The sequence below is a fragment of the Penicillium verrucosum genome, assembly GCF_028828655.1.
Source record: "Penicillium verrucosum strain IBT 35672 chromosome Unknown utg000003l_segment0_segment0, whole genome shotgun sequence".
Classification (NCBI taxonomy): Eukaryota; Fungi; Ascomycota; class Eurotiomycetes; order Eurotiales; family Aspergillaceae; genus Penicillium; species Penicillium verrucosum.
Genome location: NW_026643212.1, coordinates 4,145,569 through 4,168,749, shown reverse-complemented (window position 1 = coordinate 4,168,749; position 23,181 = coordinate 4,145,569). Strand labels below are relative to the sequence as shown.

The 23,181-nt window shown below is 49.3% G+C and overlaps 8 protein-coding genes across 8 annotated transcripts; 4 read left to right on the top strand and 4 right to left on the bottom strand.

Annotated features, from left to right (window-relative positions):
* Positions 1-394: 394 nt before the first annotated feature.
* Positions 395-2,159, bottom strand: erg4 (c-24(28) sterol reductase; the record flags this gene model as incomplete). The annotated part of the gene is made up of 5 exons (XM_057221902.1): positions 395-406; positions 467-684; positions 741-1,072; positions 1,125-1,225; positions 1,275-2,159. 5 exons carry the CDS (start codon positions 2,157-2,159, stop codon positions 395-397), a joined length of 1,548 nt encoding a protein of 515 aa, XP_057072174.1.
* Positions 2,160-3,262: 1,103 nt separating this feature from the next.
* Positions 3,263-5,406, bottom strand: N7516_009182 (RING-type E3 ubiquitin transferase MAG2; the record flags this gene model as incomplete). The annotated part of the gene is made up of 2 exons (XM_057221901.1): positions 3,263-5,083; positions 5,149-5,406. 2 exons carry the CDS (start codon positions 5,404-5,406, stop codon positions 3,263-3,265), a joined length of 2,079 nt encoding a protein of 692 aa, XP_057072173.1.
* Positions 5,407-6,176: 770 nt separating this feature from the next.
* On the top strand, positions 6,177-8,764 carry N7516_009181 (mRNA-binding ubiquitin-specific protease UBP3; the record flags this gene model as incomplete). Its single annotated transcript, XM_057221900.1, has 3 exons — positions 6,177-6,695; positions 6,756-7,877; positions 7,925-8,764. 3 exons carry the CDS (start codon positions 6,177-6,179, stop codon positions 8,762-8,764), a joined length of 2,481 nt encoding a protein of 826 aa, XP_057072172.1.
* Positions 8,765-10,263: 1,499 nt separating this feature from the next.
* On the bottom strand, positions 10,264-12,050 carry N7516_009180 (putative tRNA-specific adenosine-34 deaminase subunit Tad3; the record flags this gene model as incomplete). Its single annotated transcript, XM_057221899.1, has 4 exons — positions 10,264-11,432; positions 11,504-11,787; positions 11,846-11,897; positions 11,954-12,050. The coding sequence occupies 4 exons, from the start codon at positions 12,048-12,050 to the stop codon at positions 10,264-10,266; spliced, it is 1,602 nt and encodes a 533-aa protein (XP_057072171.1).
* Positions 12,051-13,221: 1,171 nt separating this feature from the next.
* On the bottom strand, positions 13,222-14,325 carry phoB (regulatory cyclin phoB; the record flags this gene model as incomplete). The annotated part of the gene is made up of 1 exon (XM_057221898.1): positions 13,222-14,325. One exon carries the CDS (start codon positions 14,323-14,325, stop codon positions 13,222-13,224), a length of 1,104 nt encoding a protein of 367 aa, XP_057072170.1.
* An 802-nt stretch (positions 14,326-15,127) lies between these two features.
* N7516_009178 (armadillo repeat protein) lies at positions 15,128-18,888 on the top strand (the record flags this gene model as incomplete). The annotated part of the gene is made up of 3 exons (XM_057221897.1): positions 15,128-15,170; positions 16,147-17,840; positions 17,899-18,888. The coding sequence occupies 3 exons, from the start codon at positions 15,128-15,130 to the stop codon at positions 18,886-18,888; spliced, it is 2,727 nt and encodes a 908-aa protein (XP_057072169.1).
* Positions 18,889-19,234: 346 nt separating this feature from the next.
* N7516_009177 (putative fructosamine-3-kinase) lies at positions 19,235-20,185 on the top strand (the record flags this gene model as incomplete). Its single annotated transcript, XM_057221896.1, has 1 exon — positions 19,235-20,185. One exon carries the CDS (start codon positions 19,235-19,237, stop codon positions 20,183-20,185), a length of 951 nt encoding a protein of 316 aa, XP_057072168.1.
* Positions 20,186-20,888: 703 nt separating this feature from the next.
* Positions 20,889-22,258, top strand: N7516_009176 (putative cyclin; the record flags this gene model as incomplete). The annotated part of the gene is made up of 5 exons (XM_057221895.1): positions 20,889-21,115; positions 21,168-21,249; positions 21,301-21,429; positions 21,482-21,809; positions 21,876-22,258. The coding sequence occupies 5 exons, from the start codon at positions 20,889-20,891 to the stop codon at positions 22,256-22,258; spliced, it is 1,149 nt and encodes a 382-aa protein (XP_057072167.1).
* Positions 22,259-23,181: the final 923 nt, after the last annotated feature.

Here is a 23,181-nt window from a genome sequence, read left to right as displayed (position 1 = left end):
CACTCGGTTTAATGTACTCCGAAGAGTTCTTTACTTTTGCCTTTTAAAACAGAAATTGTGCAATTGAAGAGATTAGAATAGAATATCATCTCTTCACATTTTCGATCAACTTCGTGGTAGTAGTACGTGATTCGGCACAATCGTACAACAAGTCATGAAAAAGCCCCATGGTGGATTCCAAAATAACTCAAGGCCACCATACGATGGCCGGAACATCTTGCTTCATAATCGGTGCAGGTATTAATAATTTATTTGACGTTTTGTTTTATACATATAATACACCAAGTTTGTATGGCTGAATGATGGTCTGCTTAGACCTAAAGAAGAAAAAAAAGTCCCCGGGCTCCCAACTACTGAGCCTCCAATGAGTCCAAGGGGACGCAGCAAGCTGCGATTAGAAGACGTACTATAGCATACAAGGTTAGTCACAGGCGCTGGGAAAAGTCTTCAAGATCAAGTTACTCACAGGAATGAACAGGTAAGGCACCTGGCGTTCGTATTCGAGCCAAGTCTCGCCGTACTTGGTGCGACAACGCTGGATGTCACGAAGGGCACGGTGGCTGATCATGCAAGCGAAGAAGACAGGATAGAACCAAGGGAACGGGCTTGAGAATCCGGTAATCAAACCCCAGTTCAGAGCGAAGTAAAGATCGCACGTGTAGTGGATCTTGCGGGCCTTGCCATCTATACGGTTGTTAGTATCGGAGCTTGTAGGTTTTCCATATATGGCATGAACTTACACCACCCATCTACAAGAATCTTTGAGCCATCAGGCGCAGTAAGAGTCTTGGGGTTCTTCACCGTCTGCCAAGGAAGCTGAGGGAAGGTGTTGCGGGACACCATGGTACCACGCTCCTGCTGGCGGAAACGGTTCTTCTGGCTGTTCGTGGTATCCCACACCCAGTAGACGAACAGGTAGGCGACGAAGAGGAAGGCAAGGAAGTAGCGGTTCCACCGGTATTCAGCAGGGTCGTGGTTGGCGAGGTAAATTGTGCAGTGGCAGTAGCTCAGAGGCACACCGGCCAAGTTCCAGAAGATCAGCATGAAGCCCCACTTCTCGTAGTACATATCCCTGCAAACTGTTAGGGAAATAATTATGATTTTGGGGCAGGAGATACCCTTACCAGGTGGAAACAATGCACTCCTCACCCTTGGAGCAGGCATTGGCGTAAAGGTAATGAGCCATGACAAGGAACATAACCTCGCCGGACACATAACCATACAACTCCCATTGGCGTGCAGCGGCGCCCATAGACAGGCCGAGCAGAATGTACCAGGGCAGGCGGACCTCGAAAAACATCTTGAAGTCGAGGATCTTGAACATGCGGGGGGTTGAGCTCGGCACCCATGAAGAAGTCATAGATCGGGTAGCCGGTCATACGGTGCTCTGCGCCACGCGCCAAAGCCGAGAAGTAGGCAATGAAAGAGACGATGTATCCAGACAGGATGGCAACGGTGAGCAAGGGGCCGAACTCATCAATGATGGTGTAAAGCTTGAAAATCCCAGTTACGTGGGCAATCAGTGCCAATGCAATGCTGGTGTAGAAAGACCACACACCAGAGCAGTAGTATGGCAGCTGCTTGCCACCCATATGTGGCAGAGGTCGGCCCGTAACGCTCACACCGGGAAGAAGCACGTAACAGGCACCCTCAAAGATGAAGAAAACCCAGTAGATAGTCCATGCCTTAACCGATGGGAAAGCACCGGTGTAGACCAGATTGACCAAGTGTGCGAAAAAGTCGCCGTAACTCTCGTTCTCCGCGGGACGAGGGAACTTGCCGTCGTAGTAAGTGGCACCAATCCACATGTAGTACATGAGCATGGGGAATCCGATCATCATGGACAGCACTCCCAAAGAGCCACCGAATTCAAAGTGTCCGCTGTAATCCACCTTGGGATCGAGGCCTTCCTCCCAACCGTCCACCACGCGCGATGCGGACTTGGACTTAGGAGTGGCAGCCTTACCATTGGTCGTGAACTTTACCGGCGTATCATCCTCTTCAGTCTTGACTTTGGCTGAAGTACGACGACGGGAGGTGGTCTTGGAACTCTCTAGGGAGGGGGAGGGGGCAACCTCATGCTCGATACCCTCGAAGACAGAACTGTTGCGGGTGGCACGACGGCCGCCGGGGGTCTCAATGAAGCCGGGACGATCCATTTTTCTGGAGGAAGACAGGATTCCAAATTAGCTTGACAAAAAGCCTACTATGTACAAGCCAAAAGTTCCGGGGATTGGCAAAATATAACCCTGGATGATCCAGGGTGTGGATACGTCGCAACAGACGTCCGGTGGAAACTACTCACTTAGGGGTCTTCCCCGTTTGAGAGCGGGTTAAAGTCATAGTCGCTCAATCGGAAGACCAAGGTTCCGACTGCAATTGAGGGTACGGAAAGGAATGGCTGAGGGTAAAAAGGAGCGAGGGTGGAAAAAAACAGGAATGTCCTGAATGTTTACTTTGTCCGCGGGCCCCGTACTAATGGATTACATAATGACTAATTTTAAAATCTGCAATTGGTATTTAACTATCTGGTTACTGGTATACTTGAGTTTATAACTATTGAAATATTCGTGTCCTTTTGGTAATAGTAGTAGTAGTAGTAGTAGTAGTAGTAGTAGTAGTAGTAGTAGTAGTAGTAGTAGTAGTGAGAGTTAGTTGTATGTCTAAAATCATTATGTTGTACTCTGTAGTATAGATTCCCTTTTCATAGATGCTAAAAGGGGCTAAATGCTTTTTCTTCCACTAAATAAATATTTCACCCCACAAAGACAATTTACCAAAAGAGAAGAACCTTGGAATTGGTTGTGTCATTGTGGGGGAGCTCGTTGTCAACTGCCTATTTCTCCTAAACCCTAGATCTATGTAATTTACCCCTTGGTATATCTCAACATAGAAAAGACCTATGATTTATGCTTTTTAGCACATTTGCGTATACATCTAAAAAGACCCTTAAAAAGACCCTTTAAAAAGACCATCTAATAAAACCAAAAAGACGTCGGCATGTTCTGTATAACGTTTCTTATATCATCTTGGGGCAAATGGTTCAGAATTATAAATGTAATTGTGTGTTTATTTCATTCAAATATTCTAGAAAAATCCAACAGTACCAGTAGAATAGCATACAGACAGGCACAGGCGAAAATCACACTAAGTCAACAACCCGAAAAGTCGGGGAAAGGGACCATACATAGTATATGTTAATGCAGTACAAGGCCAATGGGAATTGAGAAAAGTACAATAAACAATGAGGCTTCGTTGAAGCCTATGCCCCTCTCTGGCTGCTAGTGGCCATCAAAGTAATCTTAGTTTTGTTTTTCTTCTTTTTCTTACCCGCACTGGAAGATGGTACAGGATTAGGACTTTGGTCTCCGGGTGCCGTCCGAGCGAGCAATTCAGATTCCTGTTGGGCAAATAGCTCATCCTCCCAGTCCTGCCGCCACCCGTCACTGTGTATAGCTCTTTGAGCCTCAAGGCTTGGTGACAGTGAACCCACTGCCGTTGTGCCCCAAACAGTGCGGATACCTGGGGGACTGGTGGAAGGGGAAGCCAATGCCCCGAATCCAGACGATGAGCGTGGAGGAGAGGCCGAGGAGGCGGTGCCGGGGTCAAACAATGTAGAATCCACGTTGTGAGGAAGTGGTTGGAAGTCATGAGCAGAGAATGGAGCCTCACTGACGCTGGCACTTCCAATACTTGGCCGCTTGCGCCGAGCGGCTGCCCATCGTTTGTCGTCCTCTTCCTTTTCCGCGCGAATGCGGTCCTTTTCTTCCCGGGCTTCTTTTTCCCGGTTACGTTTTCGACGTCTATCAGTCTCTGCGCGGAAACGCGCCAGAACCTCAGGGACAACCACGTCCCTCCAGTCGCACTCCAGGAAGCTAACCTCACATCCCTGCGGGAGATGCCCGAGATATTTCACTCGCTTGCGAAGCTCATCATCCACGATGTGGCCTGTTGATATGTGCTCCACTCGCGGTAGGATAGTTGCAGGGAACAGAGAATATTCCCCAAATGCAGCCTTGAGGATGCGAATATCCAAGGACGAGAGGTAGAAGTGAGGCAACGCCTGATAAAAGTGATATGGTTGATCTGACCCGGAAGACACTGGTGTTTGCTTGCTGGGGCCTTTCCCTTTAGCTTCGGCGCCGAATTCAGGATCGAGATGGACCCCGTCTAGGGTTTTAGAGAGATGGTCCGCTTCATCTGATGTAGCCGGCGTAGGTGCAATAGTGCGCTCCTTAACTGGCCGGACCTCAGGCGGATTGCCAATGCCTTTCAGCTTCTCTTTGGCATCCTTGATGGAACCAATTGCTTTTCGAGTCCAAGTATTCTCATCACCAAAGAGAAGCTCGTCTTCGACTTCCTGTCTCTGGAGGTCTTCGATCTCAGCATCATACTGGGCGGTCATATATTCTTCGCCACCTTTCATGATTCGAGCATAGTCGGCAACTTCCGCCACATGATACCACGGAACATCCTCGCCTGGACCAAGTGTCTCAGATCCATCACGAGGCAGAGCAAGAGTGCTGCCTGACTCTCGCTTTACTAGTCTCAATACAACATCACCACCTTCGACGGGAAGATCACCTTCTTGGCCACGGAACCACCTGACAGGTCGGGTCTCAGAGATATACACGGAGTCCCAGCAGATAGGACATTTCTTCCAACGGTGCCGTTTTTCAGGGACCGTGTTATCGTCATCGGATGAATGCATGTATCGGATAAGGCATGGGAGGCAGAAGATGTGACCACACCGTGCCATCCGTGGTGCAACCGGAGTAGAAAGACATATGGGACAACTGGCAGCCTGTGTTTGCGCAGATACCAGCACTTGAAGGACCGCGGCCCAATCGAGATGAACATCGGCATTGGCTGCCTGGGCATGGAAATTTTGATTTGGCATCACAATAAACCGATAATTCGCGTGTACATAACGCGATTTGTCTACTGCACCCGCTCCCCAGGATGTATACCGTCGAATGTTGCGAGGGGGTGCTTGGTATTGCGGGCGAGGTGGAAGTGAAAAGTTCATCAGGTGAGTGATGGACGTCTGTCCCTTCCGACTAGTGGTGGATTTCATGGCGGCCTATATAGTATAACGACTCCAGGGTCAGCAGGCAGCTCTTGTGGAAGATAGACCTGTGAACCCACCGATTCGTTGTACTCGTCATCATCCAATAACCGAGGTTTTCTTTGACGGTTATGTTGACTCTTCCGAGCTTGGTTATTCCTTGGGGTGGCTGAAGTCTTCAATGATACCCCTGACCGAGAACTTCCAGAGCCTCCTACGCGCCTCTGAGAGCTGCTGTTTTCTGCCGGAGCTGCTGAGTGGAATGGAGTAGACGAGACTGTATTTGGAATGTTTACCGCTTTCGAAGGGGGCGGGTTTTGTCCTGCATTGGATGACATATCTATGCGGTATTTGTCCTGCAACAGTGAGACCCCAATAAACCAAATAATGCAGAGAGACGAGACAAGCCGGTTGGCTCAAATGGAAGATGAGGGGTGCTATGGGGGACTGGATAAAGCCAACAACTGATAAGATGCAATCAAGTAGCAGGCAGTATATTGAGTGTTCCACCAGTTGCCTCGGATTGAACCAGAATAGGTGAATGAGAATGAATGGCCCTAAAGGCCATGTAAGAATAGTAGTAAGGATCGAGGGACGGCCCTCAGGGTGCCAGATGATGTCGTGAAGGTACAGTTTCGCCCCTCTCGGGTTACAAATCGTAATGTCACGTGAACCAGCAAGTCCCGACACCCCAATTCGGTCTCGGTCCCCTTCAGCTTCATTTCGTTTGACGGTGAATGAGAGGTCTTCTTTTTTTTTTCCCCTTTACTCCTGCTCACTCGCTTATTACCCCGACCTGTCGACTCTCTCCGCCTAGAGGTTCACTTGTACAGCGGTCTGCTTCTTTTTCTTATTTCTTCACTCCGATCTGGTTTGCCAGTCTCCTTCCAATCAATCTCCAGCAACCCCAACAGCTCTTTTGACCCAGTTCATCCTCCACTCCCATTCTCCAACATATCCAGCACCTCTTACTGAGGCCACGATGGCTGCCTAAATGCGCCAGCAGCTCCAGATTTTTCTTTCCTCTTGACTGCTATCGCGCATGGCACTCATTTGAGGCAACGCGTGACCGAACGTCAAGACAACTTCTTTCTCTAGCCAGCTCAAGATGAATCACCACCTCCCTGCCATGCCGCATGGGCAGCTGCCCATGCCTCCTTCAAGGCGCCAGCAAGACTTCTCTTACAACGCTGCGCCTCCCCACATGCGATCACCACAGTACATGGGATATCCTCCTCACATGAATGGCCACATGCCTCATCAACAATACTCATCTCAGCAATACCCTTACTGGTACCCACCATATGGACATATCCAGGGCCCCCCACGTCCATACCAGGCGCCCTATGCACCGATGATTGTATCCTCTTATCCTCACTCGCAGCCTGTCATGGCGCCCACGCATATTCCTCATTCGATGCCCATGCATCATCAAAGAACTCCGACCCCACTGCAACCGATCATGTCTCCATCTGTCATGCATCCATCGATTCAGCCCATTCAGCCCGAAGTGCAGGAATATCCTGCTATTCTACCGCACTCGGCCCAGGGATATCCCATCGCTTCTCCGCCACCACGATGGGAGCCACAGTCAAACTTGCCGCCGAAGCCCACTTTTGCCGCACCAGTAAGTGTTTGCTTTTATCTTGAATTATATTGTATTTTCTTTTTCTAACTGTTGGTTTAGATTCCTTGGCTCTCTGTTCCTGAGCAGCCCTTCCCGGCCAGAATCCCACACAGACGTCGCAAGGGCCGTGTCATGCAATCATCGGTTGAGCTTCCTACCAAAGACACGCACATGGTCATTAAAGGAGATGAAAACGAAGAGGTTCAGCCATCGACTTCATCCACCCAAGAATCTTCAGAACCTCAAACCCCAACAACCGCCACATTCCAACAGTCAGATGCAGACTCCACACAATCCACCACTCCTTCGTCAGTTGCGAGATCACAGGCACAGTCGAAAAGCTCAAAGCCTGCTCCGGTTATTCCAGTGGTGCCCAATGTCCCATCTACCCCACGTCGCCAAGCCAAGGATGGTAGCGTCGCATCCGGAACTCCTAAATCAACTGAACCTGCTACTCCTGCCCAAGTGGTAGAATCTGACGAAGCTCCTTCCACTGATACCAAGACAATCTCGCCCGTATCAGTTGCACCCAAGTCTTGGGCTGATTTGGTCCGTTCGAAGGAGTCGGCAAAAGCAGCAAGCGTCGCCGCCGCGGCCGGTTTGGCTGAGCCACACGGATTGCCTGTTCAGAAAAACAAATCCCTCGCAGATGTCCTGAGCAAATTGGGAGAAGATGTGACTCAATACAGCGACAAGATCGCTTTCCTTGAACCTCGCGGACTAGTCAACACTGGAAACATGTGCTACATGAACTCTGTGTTACAAATTCTTGTTTCTTGTACCCCGTTCTACCAGTTTCTTGATCATCTTGGCCGACGTGCTGCACACACCTTCCACAGCGATCTTCCTTTGATCGATGCGATGATCATGTTCATGAAAGAATTCCGTGTTATTGACGCGGCTACTTCCGAAGACCAACTTCGTCTCAGATTGAAGCCCAATGAGCTTGAGCAATATGGCGAGTCTTTCGTCCCTGAATTTGTTTATGAGATGGTTCGACAGCTGCCACGATTCAGGGACATGCGGCGCGGACATCAGCAAGACGCTCAAGAGTTCTTAGGCTTCCTTCTCGAGGAGATGCACGAGGAGTGCGCTCGTGCCGAATCGCACACTGCTGCGAAGAAAAGTGGCGATTCTTCCGTCGATGGCTGGTTGGAAGTTGGCCATAAGCAAAAATCAGCGGTCACCCAACTGTCTGGCTCTCTTGCCGCTGAGTCGCCGGTCACCAGAATATTCGGGGAAAGCTTCGCTCGGAATTCAAGGTGCCTGGTAATAAGACATCTGTCACATTGGAACCCTACCAACCTTTGCAACTCGACATTGGGTCGCATGACGTTCACAACATTCTCGATGCGCTCAAGGGAATGACAAAGCCGGAAAGCATCCAGGGTGATTTCAACTCGTCGCGCGGACCCAACATCACCGCGACCAAACAAATCTTCATCGAGACCTTGCCCCCTGTCCTCATTCTTCATCTCAAACGCTTCCAGTATGACAGTGTCACAGGTGCCACTCAGAAGATCTGGAAAAAGGTTGGATATCCCCTAGACCTGGAGCTTCCGCGGGAGGTTTTCCCACCTCATCGGCGTAACGCCATGACTTCCCAGGGAGGTCCCCCAAAGTATCGCCTTATGGGTGTCATCTACCACCACGGCAAGAACGCCAGCGGTGGTCACTACACAGTCGATGTTCGGCGACAGGAAGGCTTGGAATGGATCCGCATGGACGACACCTCTATCCATCGCGTTCGCAGCGAGGAAGTGGCGGAAGCTGGTGGCGAGGAAGACCCCAAGCTTCTCGCTGCCGCACTTGAGCAGCACAAGCATGGAAAGATCCCGAACGGCAATATCTTCGACCATATCGATCAGGATGACATGGATTTGACTGACAGCGATAAGGGCTGGAGCCAGGTCAATGGCAACGGTGCCAACGGACATGCAAGTAAGAAATCCGTGAACGCAGTCACTCCACCTCCCGCCGCTCCCTCTGGGGTCCGAACTCCCCTGGGCCGCTATGGTTCTCGTGACAACAAAGTGGCCTATCTATTGTTCTACCAGCGAATGGATTGAGGCTCCTCAGCCCGATAGCTTCGCCAGGAGGCTAAACGCCCATTCCTCAACGACGCATTGAAAAAGCATCATACCCACTACATCCTACGACACATCCAGTTTTGTGTCTTCCACAAAGTCATGCATTTTGATCCTCACTTGAAAGGATTATCTGCCACCTGTATTGACAGGTCATACATAACATCCATCAATCTCGGCGAGCTCGTTCCATTTTTGTGTTTACAGCTCGCCTCTGCACATGAAACACTGTTCACAATGGAGCCATCTGGGGAGAGGAACATAATCTTGGGCATGGCGGTCCCTTGACACGTACCTCTCTCCCCAAAGGCTTCTTGATCATATCTCACTTTTGCTTCACAAAAAGCATTTATCCAAACTCCGTTTTGACCTTTTTTTGCTCTTTTTTTCCCCTAGTGTGATGAACCCGAAATATTTGCTACTCCACAACCCATTGTCTTTTGAGCCAATTTCTTTTTTCCATCTAGCTTTGGGCTGTATCTTATGGGATATTGACCTCGGTTTATACCCCTCTCCGTTTTCTCATGGACACATTCTTCGAAGCCATGTTGCCTTGCCTCTATCGCACATGGTCAGGCCGAAAAGAATGGATCTCCATGAGCTGTTCCTACCAAATTCTTGATGTACTTTGCCATGTCATTCGACATCTGGCGTCGATACAGGAGATCCTGTGACGAAGTCACGAATTTCCTTATCTCGATCTTGATTGCTTTGTCTGCATAGAAGGGTGTTGAAGAAGGCTGGGGTTGTTCAGCCTGGGGCATCAAGGGCGTTTCTTGCTCGTGTTGGGAAGAGAAGGGGGGTTAATGGTGCAAACCTCGGTGGAGGTTGGAGGTTGGAGGTTTGGAGTGTGGAGCTCACAGGTCGGATGTCTGAGTTGCGTGAGAACGCAGAATACCTGGTGTGGTATGTCAAAAAGCCTGTTTTTACCAAAAAAAAAATTTCAAAGGAAGTTTTCAAGTTATCTCTAAGAGTGTTGTAGTAGTAAACATCACCTATACCATGGATTGGGACAGTCTCTTATTTAACACAGCAATCTTGATTGCCGGAGTCTTCGTTCTTAACTATGGTGCAGATAAATTCATCGATCACACCGTGCATCTCTCCAACTCTCATTGCCCTTTTGACTACTAGGGCTGAATACGAAGAGGTGCATAGCTTCGAGCTTCTCCATCTAATCGGTCTATGCTGACAAGCTCTCCCTAGCTCGCTGTTGTTGTCGTTGCAATCCTACAAGGTCACACCCCTTTAGCCCTGGGCAATGTCATGGGATCTTCAATTTCCAACATCCTGCCTTTTCGCTGGGTCATGGAGTTCGACATTTACAGGCACTAGATCAGAGCATCCCTCTTCAGCGCAACTATCGCAAGGCTAATTCAGCACGAACACCCAAAATGTACAGAGTTAGTTGTATATAGCATGTAGGTTATACCCGGTATGACGAATAGTGAACCGAGTTACGAAGTAATGAATATATGCATTCAAGCATGGAAGACAGGCATTCCAGCCTCGCTCTTCACTTCCACTTCCACTTCCCCATCCTCCACAAACTCAAATCCAAGAGCCCTCCAATTCAACTCCTTCCTCCAATGTAGTCCATAGTATCCCCTCTCTTCCTGTCCATCAACCGCAGAAAAAGCAGCCTCTGCACCTTGATCATGCTCATCGGCCACAGGGCCAACGGCCGGCTCAGAAGACAGGCCGCCACTCTCTAACCTCCCATTTCTAGGGAAGATGACAGACCGGAACCGGGAGAGAAGCATGCCCATAGAGCAGCATAGACACGGCTCATGGGAAAGGTAGACATCCAAGTCTGTGCAGAGGTAGCCACCCTGTGAGCGGGTGCGAATCCGCGGAGCTGCGGGCGTTGTGGCTGTAGTCGAAGAATCCGCCAGTACCACGGTAGACGGGGGAGGAGCGGGGAGAGGTGGGTGTTGGAGCTGGGATTGCGGGGAGACTGTAGAGGGGTCGATAGTCAAGTCGGATTCAGGATTAGGGACTTCGTGCTTCCTCTTCAATGGGGAGGACGGCGATTGAGGATGGTTTGAGGAGTCGGGGGATGCACCAGGACGATGGCGGTATAAGAAGTATGATTCGAAGGCGCTCAGTTCTGGCTGTTTTATTTCTGGCTTCGATGGATCTGCAGTAGCTGTCGATGCAGACACGCCGGCAGAACGATCGTGTTCTCGGCGCCAACGAGCAATCAGCTCGACGGCACGCATTAACGCGTGCAGTTCAGGCCCGCCCTCGATATCTGCGTTGTATGTCTTGCTCGCTGGGTTCGGCGCTACTCCGGTGTGCAGCTGGGCCTGGGATGGCGCGCCCGCCTCGGATCGAGAGTACCGCGCATCACCGGCAACTGCGAGGACTGCTTCGTGCCATTCTGATGTAGTGTCGTATCCACCCTCATAGCCTGCCTCGGTTATCTCTTCTTCGATGGCAGGGTCGACTATCACTGCACCTACGCCACGGCCTAGCCCAGATTGTTTTGCTTCCTCTGCTACTTTGCGCGCGAGGGATAAGTAGTACCCTGCTCGTGGTTCAATAGATTCCTGTGCGTGCTTTATGGTCTGAGGGGGCGGGGCGACATTTGAGCGGGGTGCTGCTGGGTTGAATATGACTGGCCAGAGGGTCTTGGTCCATTTCTCGGCTTGAGTTGTGTTGAAGGGGGTGCAAGGGGGATTTTGATGGGGTGAAGTTGAATAGTCGGGGAAGGGGGACCGGAGGGTGAAGCTTCCTCTGGCGTTTCATTTGTCGTTGGAGGATCGTTTGTAGCGGCCGGCGCTGTGTCTGGCGCAAACGGAGCGAGCAGGGTCTTGAGCGTGGTGAGATCGGGCAATGGTGGTGATATGAGGACGAAGATGGTTTGTGTCGGGGTCACTAGAGGAGCGCTCTGACTTTCAATCGCTGCCCTCAGCGGCGGTGGGAGTAATTCTCTTTTGGCGAAGCGACGGAGGTGGGATAGCGGAAGGGAAGGATCTCTGGGGAAAGCCGTGTCGATAGCCCTAAGGAATTAATTAATCCGGTGTTCGAATCGGCAAAGTATGCGAATCTGTAGCTTACTTTATCACCTTGGATGCAGATTTCACATTGACTTCTGCGACAAAGGCATCGGCTATTTCTTGGGTTAATCATGATGTCGCAAGAACAGGACGATATTGTAGGTCATACCGAATTCTTCTTGTGGCCTCGTCTCTTGGACTGTTCGAATAGGCACCACTTGCCCATCAAGGGGCTTGATGCCTCTGATTGTCTTTTCGACGTCCATTCTAGCTATCTCGAATGACACCCAGTCTGGCGCGGGGTGGAATAGAATGTGTCAAGATAGGTTTCAGGATGTACAACCAATGTCATGGCCTAAAAGTGATTGTAAATGATAGTATAGTGCCTTGGAATCTTACACTTGAGCCTCAATTGCCGATATCGACTTCAATAATTCAACGATAGAGGAAGTATTCACATGAGGACTCGAAGAAAAGAAGAAAGCTATACAAAGTTGAGAAGCAAACAGTGCAAACTTTGTCGGGTTTGCCGCTAGGCCATTTTGAGTCTTTGGGGTCTTTTTTAGTCTACACTTTGTAGTATACATAGTTAGTTAGTATGAATGAACAGCTATTGTTGTTCAAATGCATTAGAAAGGAAGCTAGCGTCATGGAATGGGTATGGGAATATATAGCAGTTGCAATTGCTCCATCTGTACTCCGTACCTCGCGCCCTTCAGCCCTACAATGGAGATGTCATGTTATATAAAAAGTTCGACATTTTTCACCACCTATATTCAAACACCAATAACAGGGGGAAATAGCCTGAAATAAATAAACAAATTTGAAATAGAAGGTCCCAAAAATAGCTGAAAAGACTACATATCAAAACTACTAATACCAAAAAAGACACGACAAGGCTGCATAAGCGGCCGACTATTCTTGTACCTGCATACATAACACGCAGAAGATCTACAATTTCAAGTGTTTGGATTATGAGTGGATATTTGAGATTTGTATAGTTCTAAAAAAAAAAGGAAAAATGTCCAGATGATAGGCGATTTGATCATAGATATCACCCATCATCCTGTGAGACATGAAACGCCGTATGCCCTGTGGGGGAAAAAAAAATCGCTGGAAAGAAAGAACAAGGTATTGCCCATTGAGCTTTCGGTATATGCTGAGATAGATCCCTGTTCTAAAAGCGCCATGTCTGATACCGGTGCTCCTCAATATTAGATCAAAAGCAATGGTGCATCGAGATCCGACACCATCACCCCCCCTAACGCAAGTGGTATGTATTAAATCACACCGCCAGTGACTCGGCGGGTGACAGACAGAAGAATCCACTCATTCATGGCTTGACTCGAGACCGGCCCGAGTGGTCCAGGGCAGAACGTAATTTGCGTTATTTGTGCAGATTTCGCATGGGCGACGTAATTGGGCGTGGTTCAGCATTTATGATGGAACGGAACCGGCCGCTGGAGCAATACCCGTTACCCCGGCTTTCGCGGTGCCATTCTGGCAGACGCCTTCAATTTCAAACCCGTCGCATCGATCGACGAGGCTCTGATAATAGTCTACCAGCACTTCCGGTTGTGGAACAATGCGCCATTCGACTCGGAACAGGAAATCGAGTTCGAGCATGGCCAATTCCGTCATGCCGATTCCACCAACTCGAGCGTACGTTTTGTTGGTCCAAAAACTATCGCTGAGTCCTTTGCTGGCAACGGTGGCGCTAGTGATCAGGAACCGATGGATGGTCAGACTGGAAACGGTGAAAGCGGGGTACAGTGCGCAGAGTCGATCGATGTAGTAGACCATGCTGAGAAGGATAGGGGGTGAGAGAGTAGCATGGGTCGTCAATCGCTGGAGGTAATCTTGCACGGAGATTCGAGGGGGAGAGCGCGAGTGGAAGCGAGTCAAACGACCCTGGTGGAGTGGGATCTTGTCGTTGAATCGGATCAATTCCATGAGCATGCTGGAAATCAGCACGACCATGTCACGGGGGTCGGCGAGTTCATATTGCGTGGGCAACATCTTAACATCCGGCTTGGAAGGTCGCAGGCGCTTGGACTGTGACCTCTCCAAATCTTCGCCATCGTATTCCGCCGGCGTCGCATCCGACGAATGATGGTCCCGTTGGCTGTTGCGCTTGTTGGAACCGGATGTAGGGGCGGGCATTGAGGGGGCGGGGGAGGAAGTCGGAGGATTTGTGGACGTGACAGCCGGTTGGGGGGTTGCAGTCACAGCTGAAAATGTGGCTGATTGGGGGGTCGAAGCCAAGACTGAATTATTGACTAGGGTCTTCAGAGTGTCGGTGGAGGAAGATGCGCGCCTGCGTTGAAGATCTCCTAAAGTTTCAGGAGATGAGGGATCGACAGTATGCCGATTCAAGGCTGACCGGAGTTCGTCAATAGCCAAACGTGATGATCGAGGACTATTGAATTGTGGAGCGCCAGTCGGCTCATAGTGCGAATGTGAATGGGAATGCGACCCCGAAGTTGAAGGAAGCGGGGAGCGTAATGCAGCCGTTGAAGGCGAAGGCGAAGACGCCAACATAGTTTAGGGTGTGACTAGGTTATTAAGGAATGCTGAGAATCTGAGCATTCACAGTGCAAGGTGAGACCACGTGGGCGCACAGTCAGGGCGCGCTGTGGATGGCGTGGGTGCACGGCCGGCCTCATCCTCAGAGGCTTAGAGGAGAGGGGGAAAAAGCAAAAGGGACAAAAGGGGGAATTGACAAAGATTATAACAAAATAATGTAAGAGGAAAGAGGAAAGAGGGGGTGTGTATGGTCAAGGGAATAATACTCCGAATGACCTTGGACAAGAGAACAAGGAAGGGGGCAAAAGCCGCTTGAAAATCTTGTTCTTTCAAAGTTCGTGAGGTAATTACATATGTACTGTCTATGCTGTCAGTGGCTGGAGGTCACCGGTTACTGTACTGTTACTGTATGTGTATTTTTTCTTTTTCTTTTTTTCTTTTTTTTCTTTCTATTTCTTGGCTTTATTAATACATACTAAACTCCACATATATAGTTATATATTATATCTAAAGATAGATATTGTTAGAATAAATGATTAATATCATCAAAAACCTAAGAAATATATATCTTTAATCGGTTCAAACAACCTGTATAGCACTCTATATATTTGTACATCTATACCTAGGTATTCAATCTAATGTGAATCATATGTATGTTGTACTACAGGGCGCCGGAAAGCGGGGGGTAAACTACCGGTACTCTAGCTGAATTAGGTTAAAGTGCCAAGAGCCAAGAAAATTCAAGTACATATATAATTTGTACTGACGTTGGAGTGTTGGAGTGTTGGAGTTCTAGATGCAACCTTATATATCATAGATGGCGCCTAATGATTCACACAATTACCCCGGTGATATCCAAGGTAACTAGTTATACCGGATTTGATGTAGTGCTGCATACTTTGCATGGAAGAGAGAACCTGATATAACGATCAAGATCTTACAATATAGTCCTGGAGGCTACTTGATATAGATCTCACAGGCAAATATTGATCAATATCCATACACTCCTACTCAGGTGATACCCTTATAAACTTGAATGTGCCCCCTCTTTTCATGCAAAGAACAAAGTCTTGGAAAACCATGCCAATGTTATGGCGTTAGACTTCGGATGCCACTTCGCACTTGACAATAATTTTTCTTATGCACCTACTGAACCTGAACACACCAACTGCTCAGCAAAGTGCATACCTGTAGCCACAGCTCAGACCAAGTAAGGCTGAGTATCGGTCTTTTATTAATCCGGTGCCACTTTTTTAGAGGCGGTATGTCTCGGCAGAACCGAAGTGCGGAGTACCTCTGGGTCCGGCTCTACACTTCCGGTCAGGCATCATATCTATGTTGTACATCCAGGTCTACACAATCTTCACATTGACGGAGATAATTTCCTCAATATTACTATAACATCTTGACCAATTCTTTTAATTTAACAAAGCGAAACGTCGAGGACCTCCCGCTGGGAGGGGGTGATCGCCAGATGATGACGCGAGCGGCCGCACCACCGATTCTGTTGCAGCTACAGAGCGCTGAATCGACCTCTTGTCAGATTACAGCTTTGCGCACTCTGAAAAATGAACTGATTGGTCATGACCAGCGCAAGGAAACCTACATTTTCGAGGGAATTATACCAGCTTTGGCACAGGTGCTGACCTCGAGGTGGCCGGGAACGGCCGAGTTTAATGAATTGATATCGCCCCAAAACCGATTCACGCCAAAAGCCCCAGAAGATTATGAAGCATGCCTTCAAGCAATTTTAATTGTTGGGAGCTTGGCACAAGGCACGTGAAGATCACATCCATATCCAAATATACCAAGACAGACATTGACTGTACTGAGCAGGTGGCCCGACGTTTCTCACCCCACTATTCGCCAGCAATATCCCCCAGACCTTACTTTCAATATTTTCGTCCTCGGACTGCCCAGATTCATACTATCTTCCCATTCTACGACTCCTGAACACAATTGCAGACCGGATACCGCTGCAAAGCCAGGAACAATGGTCTCGGGACACGCAGCTTGCGGATCTTGTCTTTGCTTCTGCAAATATTAGCTCTCTCCGGCGTATAATATCACAGGAGTACAAGGATTTGCGCAGTCAGGCCACGATTGAGCTGGCAGCCGCCCTGATCAGCAAGCTATGCACGGAGGAAACCCACAAGACGGCACTAGCAGAGTCCGGGGTATTGGATGCTTTGGCGCTCAAGGTCGCCTCATTTGTTGTGGCCAAGGGATTTGTCTTGCCTGGCGCGGAGAATCGCCTTCAAGAACCTGGCGCATTGGAGGATCTGCCACTTCCGGCCCCCGAATCCGCCCAGCTAGCACCGATTCTACGTGCGGTTGCTGTCATTATTGAACAGTCAAAATGGAGGGCGGAGCACTTCCTGTCATCACCTGGCATTGTGACGGTATTTCCAAAACAAGTCGCTGGGTTTGCCCCATCGGACATCAAGAAAGGTCCGTGGGGATCCACATATCTGTCGGGCTCCGCAGTACCCCGTCATCTTGGCTCCAACCCCATAGAACAGCTTTTGCCTTCGGTTCCTCTAGCACACACAAAATCATCATCCACTTCTGCCAATTTCCCACCTTTGGGGCACGGGGGCTCACAGCGCCGACACAGCCATTCTTACCCCACGCCTTTTTCACTGGCTGACACTCCTGTCCCAGAAGACGAGAATTCGATTATCCCATGGCTGCTCTGTATTCTCCGCTCAGAGAATGGCATGGCACGATTGATGTCCGCCCGTCTTGTCACCGCCCTCTTCCGGTTAGGGTTGGCGAAGAAGCATCGCGTCCCAATGTTCAGTTATTTGTTAATTCCCATCTTGATTCGTATGCTTGACAAGAACGTCCGACTACCGGATGAAGAAGGCGCTATTCATGATGGACTGCTCTCATCAACCCTACGATTAAAAGAAGAGGCGCCTGCCGTATTAGCCAACTTGGTCATGGACGACCAGGAACTGCAGAAACACGCTGTAGAAGCTAATGCGCTTAAGCGACTTTCACAACTTCTTAAGGAGACTTACAACCCGATCACGGAGACCTCTCGGCCCATGTGGCACGCAGAGGATGGCCCAGCCCGGGACCTTGAGTCTCTTTCACAGGAGTGCCGCCTCGGGCCTTCCGGTTACTCCCCGACCCTTTGCCATGTGATGCGTTACCGAGAGAACATTCTCAAGGCTTTGGCTGCACTCGTTCCATTCAAGGATGAGTACCGCAAGGCGATCTGCGAACATGGTGTGGTCCCTTACATCATCGACGCTCTCAAGCCAAGGCACAGTGATGCACTAGGTGGTGCTGCGACGCCCAGAAATACTGCAGAAGATGGAAATCCGATTCCGACAATTCTGGCTGCTTGTGGTACAGCTCGGATGCTGACCAGATCCGTGAGCGTGCTAAGAACTAGTCTTATTGATGCCGGCGTGGCTAAACCACTCTTTGCCCTTCTTCGCCATTCTGACCTCGAGGTGCAAATTGCAGCAACGGCTGCGATCTGTAACCTGGCCTTGGACTTCAGTCCCATGAAAGAGGTTTGCTGATGCCTATATTTCGTTTTCAGGAACTTTGCAGCTAATATAATCTTCTCAGGCAATCATTTCCCACAACATCATTCCCATCCTTTGCGAACATGCACATTCATCCAACACCAAATTACAGATTGAATCGCTCTGGGCTCTCAAACACATGGTCTATGATACTGCAAACGACATCAGAATGAACATCATCGAGATCTTGGGCCCCGAATGGATTATGGAAGTCATCTCCCAGGATCCGGTCCGCGCAGTGACTCGCCGAGGGGTGGAAGAGGAGACAGATCAAAGTCCCGGGTTTGCCATGGGTCGATCCAACTCGGCTGGAGAACAAGTCGATATTCTGAACCCCATGGATGATGCAGCGGAGTGGGACGAGGACCTCAAGATGACCGATACCATGCCTCCCTCCAAAATGAGTCTGGACATGTTCCTTCCCGATGCAAGACGTAGACACAAACTCGTTCTGCACGGAACCCTGGCTCAAACCACACAGTCTCGACAGGACGATATTGCCGTCCAAGAGCAGACATTTGACTTATTGCGCAACATGATATGTGGTCGGGATGCACCTGAGATGATCGAATATCTCTTCAGAGAGCTTGGTCAAAACGATTTCCTCGATACCATTGCAGATACGCTGCGACCACGTACCATCCAACTTCCTCACCGCCGGGATTCCAGCAGTCAGTCCCTCCACGTCCCCAATGAGATTATCAACGCAGCTGCCGCTCTCATCATCCACTTGGCGGCCGGACACCCACGCCACCGGCGCATCGTCACATTCCACCGTGACTTGCTGCGGTCTCTAGGCAATTATTTCAACCATTCCCATAAAGACATTCGGTCAAACTGTGTCTGGGTGGTGATCAACCTCATCTACGAAGAAGATCAGAGTGATCATGAAGGTTGCCGGGAGCGGGCAGTGAGACTTCGTTCTCTTGGTTTTGCGGAACGACTGGCTAGCCTCGAGGATGACACGGAACTAGACACGAGAGAGCGTACGAAGACTGCGTTGCATTTGTTGAACAAACTGTCACCCGCATAGTTTGATATCTTTATTATGGGTTAGAGTTTACCTATGGACTTCTGGATGGATTGGAGTACTGTAGGAAAATGTGGACAATTCCTTTTACTGTTGCTATGACGAGTTCGTCTCATATCGTAACTGAAGATAGGATCTATTTGTGAATATATATCTGAAAGCTGTATGCATTCTATCTATGTTGTATGTACAACACACAACATAACTATAGTTATTGTACGGAGTACTCAAGTTGTATAGGCGATAAGAGAGCTCCATTATCGATGTGGAGAAAAACGTCATCGCCTATTCACATCTCCGCGTCCAGTTAACCATCTGTTTGTTCCTAACCCCATAACACCTAATAACAATGTCCCCAGTGCCAGAACCCATCATTCAAGCCCTTTCACTCCCATCCGAATCAAAAGTTAGCCTCTCCACATCCGGTCTAAGCTCAGGCTTCACAAGCACAGGCACCATCCATGCCCAGATCCCCAGCAAAAATGGTAAAGAAGAGGAAGAGCGACGCTACTTTGTAAAAATCTCCTCAAATGGTAAAGCAGCAGAAGAAATGTTCCAGGGCGAATCCGAGTCCCTCAACGCAATCGCAGCCTCCGTACCAGGATTCTGCCCGCAAGCCCTAGCTCGGGGACCACTCGATGAACCGGGACCAGAAGCCAAAACGCACTTCCTCGCAACAGAGTTCCTTGAGCTCGGCGGTAAGATGGGACGTAACACGAACGACGAAGCCACACTCGTGCACCGTCTCGGAAAACTACATACCACGCCCGCACCCTTAGATCCGAGCACCGGCCGGCGCAGATTCGGATTCCCTGTGCCAACCTTCTGCGGTGATACCAAGCAACCGAACCGGTTCTGTGATAGCTGGGCGGAGTTCTACGCAAACGAACGGCTGCTTACGATCCTGGCAACATCTGAAGAGCGCAATGGACCAGATGCGGGGCTGCGCGAGGCAGTAGAGAAGACGGTGCATACGGTTGTGTCTCGGCTGCTTGGGGATGGTCATTTAGGGTATACTTCCAGTGGGGAGGGAGAAGGGATTGTGCCTGTTGTTGTTCATGGAGATTTGTGGAGTGGGAATGCTGATTGGGGTCGGATTGTTGGCTCGGGTCGCGATGAGACGCCTGGGGATGTGGTGTATGACCCATCGGCTTGCTATGGACATAGTGAGTTTGATCTTGGGATTATGCATATGTTTGGTGGGTTTGGGGCTCGATTCTTTGATCAGTATCATCGGATTGTGCCGAAGACTGAACCTGTAGCGGAGTATGCTGATCGGGTGGAATTGTATGAATTGTGAGTTCTTCTTTTTCCCCCTTTCTCTTCTCTTGTTATTGGACAAGTTTACTGATATAACCAAAAAGGTATCATCATCTGAATCATCATGCTATTTTTGGTGGAGGGTATCGATCTGGTGCTATGTCTATTATGCAGAGGTTGATCAGGAAGTATGAAAAAGACTAGAGTCGGATGGCTTTCTATTCTCTCTTGTGCTATCCTTCCAATTTTCAAATAGTATCTAGCTAAAGACACTATTTAACCACAAGATGTCATACTAGTATTCACAACTTGTCCAACTCAGATCTCTTCCTCCATTCTCCATTCGCCTTTCACTTCTTCTATTTTACAATGCCCGCTCATCCTGACTCTAACCTCTATCCCGAGGCCAGTGGCCCGGCCAAGGTGCTGGTCGATCAGCATCATGCTGAACAGCCATTGAGGTTATATGCGGGGTGGCTCTGTCCGTACGTATCTCCAGCATGATCAATATGTTTGCAATTGCACATCCATCTTTGGGAAATAAAAGCATCATGGTAGAGGCAGATGTATACACTTCGGAATGCGGGATAATATATTTCCGACAGACCTACACGTGATTGAGAGCTCTTGGACGGACACGTGATCGAGATATCAATCCAGTCACTTGGTGCGCGTCTTCATCTTGCAACTTCCAAAGACATTGCTCGATATTGCCATATTATTAGGAGATCCAAGAAACTGCCATGGCACGCAATATGAGGGACGAGTCTCCCCGTGGGGGCTCAACGCTGGAATTTGGCCTGTCAACCCCGGCCATCCACCCGTCTTTTATACAGGTGGCCAATCCGTACATATTCGAACAGACAATTGAAAACTGCATCGAGGCGATGAGTGTTAATCCTCTTCGCGAAACTTCGTTGCGACTTCAGGGTGTGGCGTGGATCGACAGCGTGCGGAGAGCCCTCAACCTGTAAGTTGAGTTCAAGCCAAGCAAAATGCATCAAGACTGACTTGAAATCCAGTCCAATTCGCACTTTTGACACAGCAGTGGGATATTATCACCGATTTCGATTGGTGCACCCAGACAATGAGTATAATTGGACAGTGAGTTCTCTCAGAAATTCTTCAGGGAGATCAGTCTAACCTGGGATATAGGATGCTGCGGCTGCGGCTCTATTCACAGCATGCAAGATCGAAGATACGCTCAAAAAGTCACGAGATATTGTCTGCGCGGCATACAATTTGAAATTGGCGCCGTCAGAGCACCTATCGGCTGATGACCCCGTAAGTCATGATGCCAGGCGAAACAGGACAGAAGATTAACGCTTGTTGCCAGATGTTTGAATCCCATGCGCGTGGCATAATCGGTCTCGAACGACTCATGTTAGAGGCCTCTGGGTTTGACTTTCGAACCCGGCATCCCCATAAGACCCTCATGAAGCTGGGTCGGCATTATGGACTGCTACAAAATTCCGAAGTCTCCAACCTTGCCTACCGCATTTCATCTGATCTTTACCGCACATTTGCACCCATCAAACAAAACTCATCGACGATGGCCTTTAGCTGCCTTGAGCTTGCAGGACGACTCTTGGACCAGCGCGTCGAACAAGTGGAGTCCGGGCTAGACTATGTGCAGTGGAGCACCAGCCGAGCAGAAATCATGGGTAAGTCTTGTTTTGTTATTGCTGTCACATTCACCTAGAGAACACCACATATTAACAACCACCCAGAAACCCTCTTCGACCTTTTAGAACTCTACACCCACCACCGCTCACTAACCGCCGTCGGCTCGGAATTCCCAGCAGACCGGTTCCTAACAGTCCGCATCCCGCTCAACCAAGAAGCCAGCGAACACAACATTCCACGCTACCAGCCGTGGATCGGCCAGCCACCCAAACCATCCAATGGCGCAGGCACTAACGACCAAGATACTCCGCGACCTGCTCATCCCTTAACACCAATTGCCGCGAACGGGGACCGCCAGAGGACAGGCGAGCGCGGCCGCGACGCCGCCGTGCGATTCATGCTCGACCCTGCATGTGCGGATGAGGAGAGACGACAGGTCGCGGCTTATTTTAAAGTCGAAATGGAAGAATATGAAGTCGACGGTTAAGACACAGTTATTGCTAATTGCGTTCCTGGCACCTTGCGTGCCTCATGCATGCAGCGAAGCGAAGCCGAGAGAAGGCCTTTCTTTGTTTCTGTGGACCGATGACATGATGGCGGGTTGGCAATGAGCTAGGATAGAAGGCCGTCACATAATATGTCCCATCTTGGTTGCAACTGAACAATGCTCCGGCCACGGTGGACTTCGCTACCTGCTGTTAGTCGTGATTCTTGCTAGAATACGCCGGCGTCCTTGCTAAGCTCCGATGAGGACCTTGTCCGCATTTTTCTGGAAAGATGGGCGGAACATTTGGTTTCTCGCTCCAGAGTTTCGCACATAAGAGACTCGCATTCTAGAAAATACCCGCCTTGATTCATATTCCCCACGATTTCCCGATACCCCAGACCTCTATGACCAGTGACGAGATATCGATAGATACAATGAAAAGAACCATCAACTATCGATAATCAGTTTCTCATTGTAACATAACACCATAGATGTCATTTACTTCACCAACGAACCAATTGTCGGGTAACAATATATGAAGTGAAACAAAATTAGAAATCAGCTTCAAATTTTTGAATTGAAAGCTATGTACAAATCTACAGCCCGTTCCCTTCACTCGTCCAAAAACAGTGAAGCTAGAGACAAAACTGCCAGAGCAAAACACACACGCACGACCCCCACCATCCCCCTTCTTGTACCACTTCTATAGAGGGGATGTGTCCTTTCCGCGCATCGAAAGTATAGCAGAGCTCCAGGTCAAGATAGACCGAGCACACAAGTCATCAAATAGGTTCAGTCCAGGGCCGGGCATCAGTCAGAAAGAGAAGACAAGTGAAGAAGAGAATAGAAAAAAAAAGTACTAAACAGAAGTACAGAGAAACAGCCGTAAATGAAGAGCGAAAAAAAGAGTTCGTCCCCGTGCC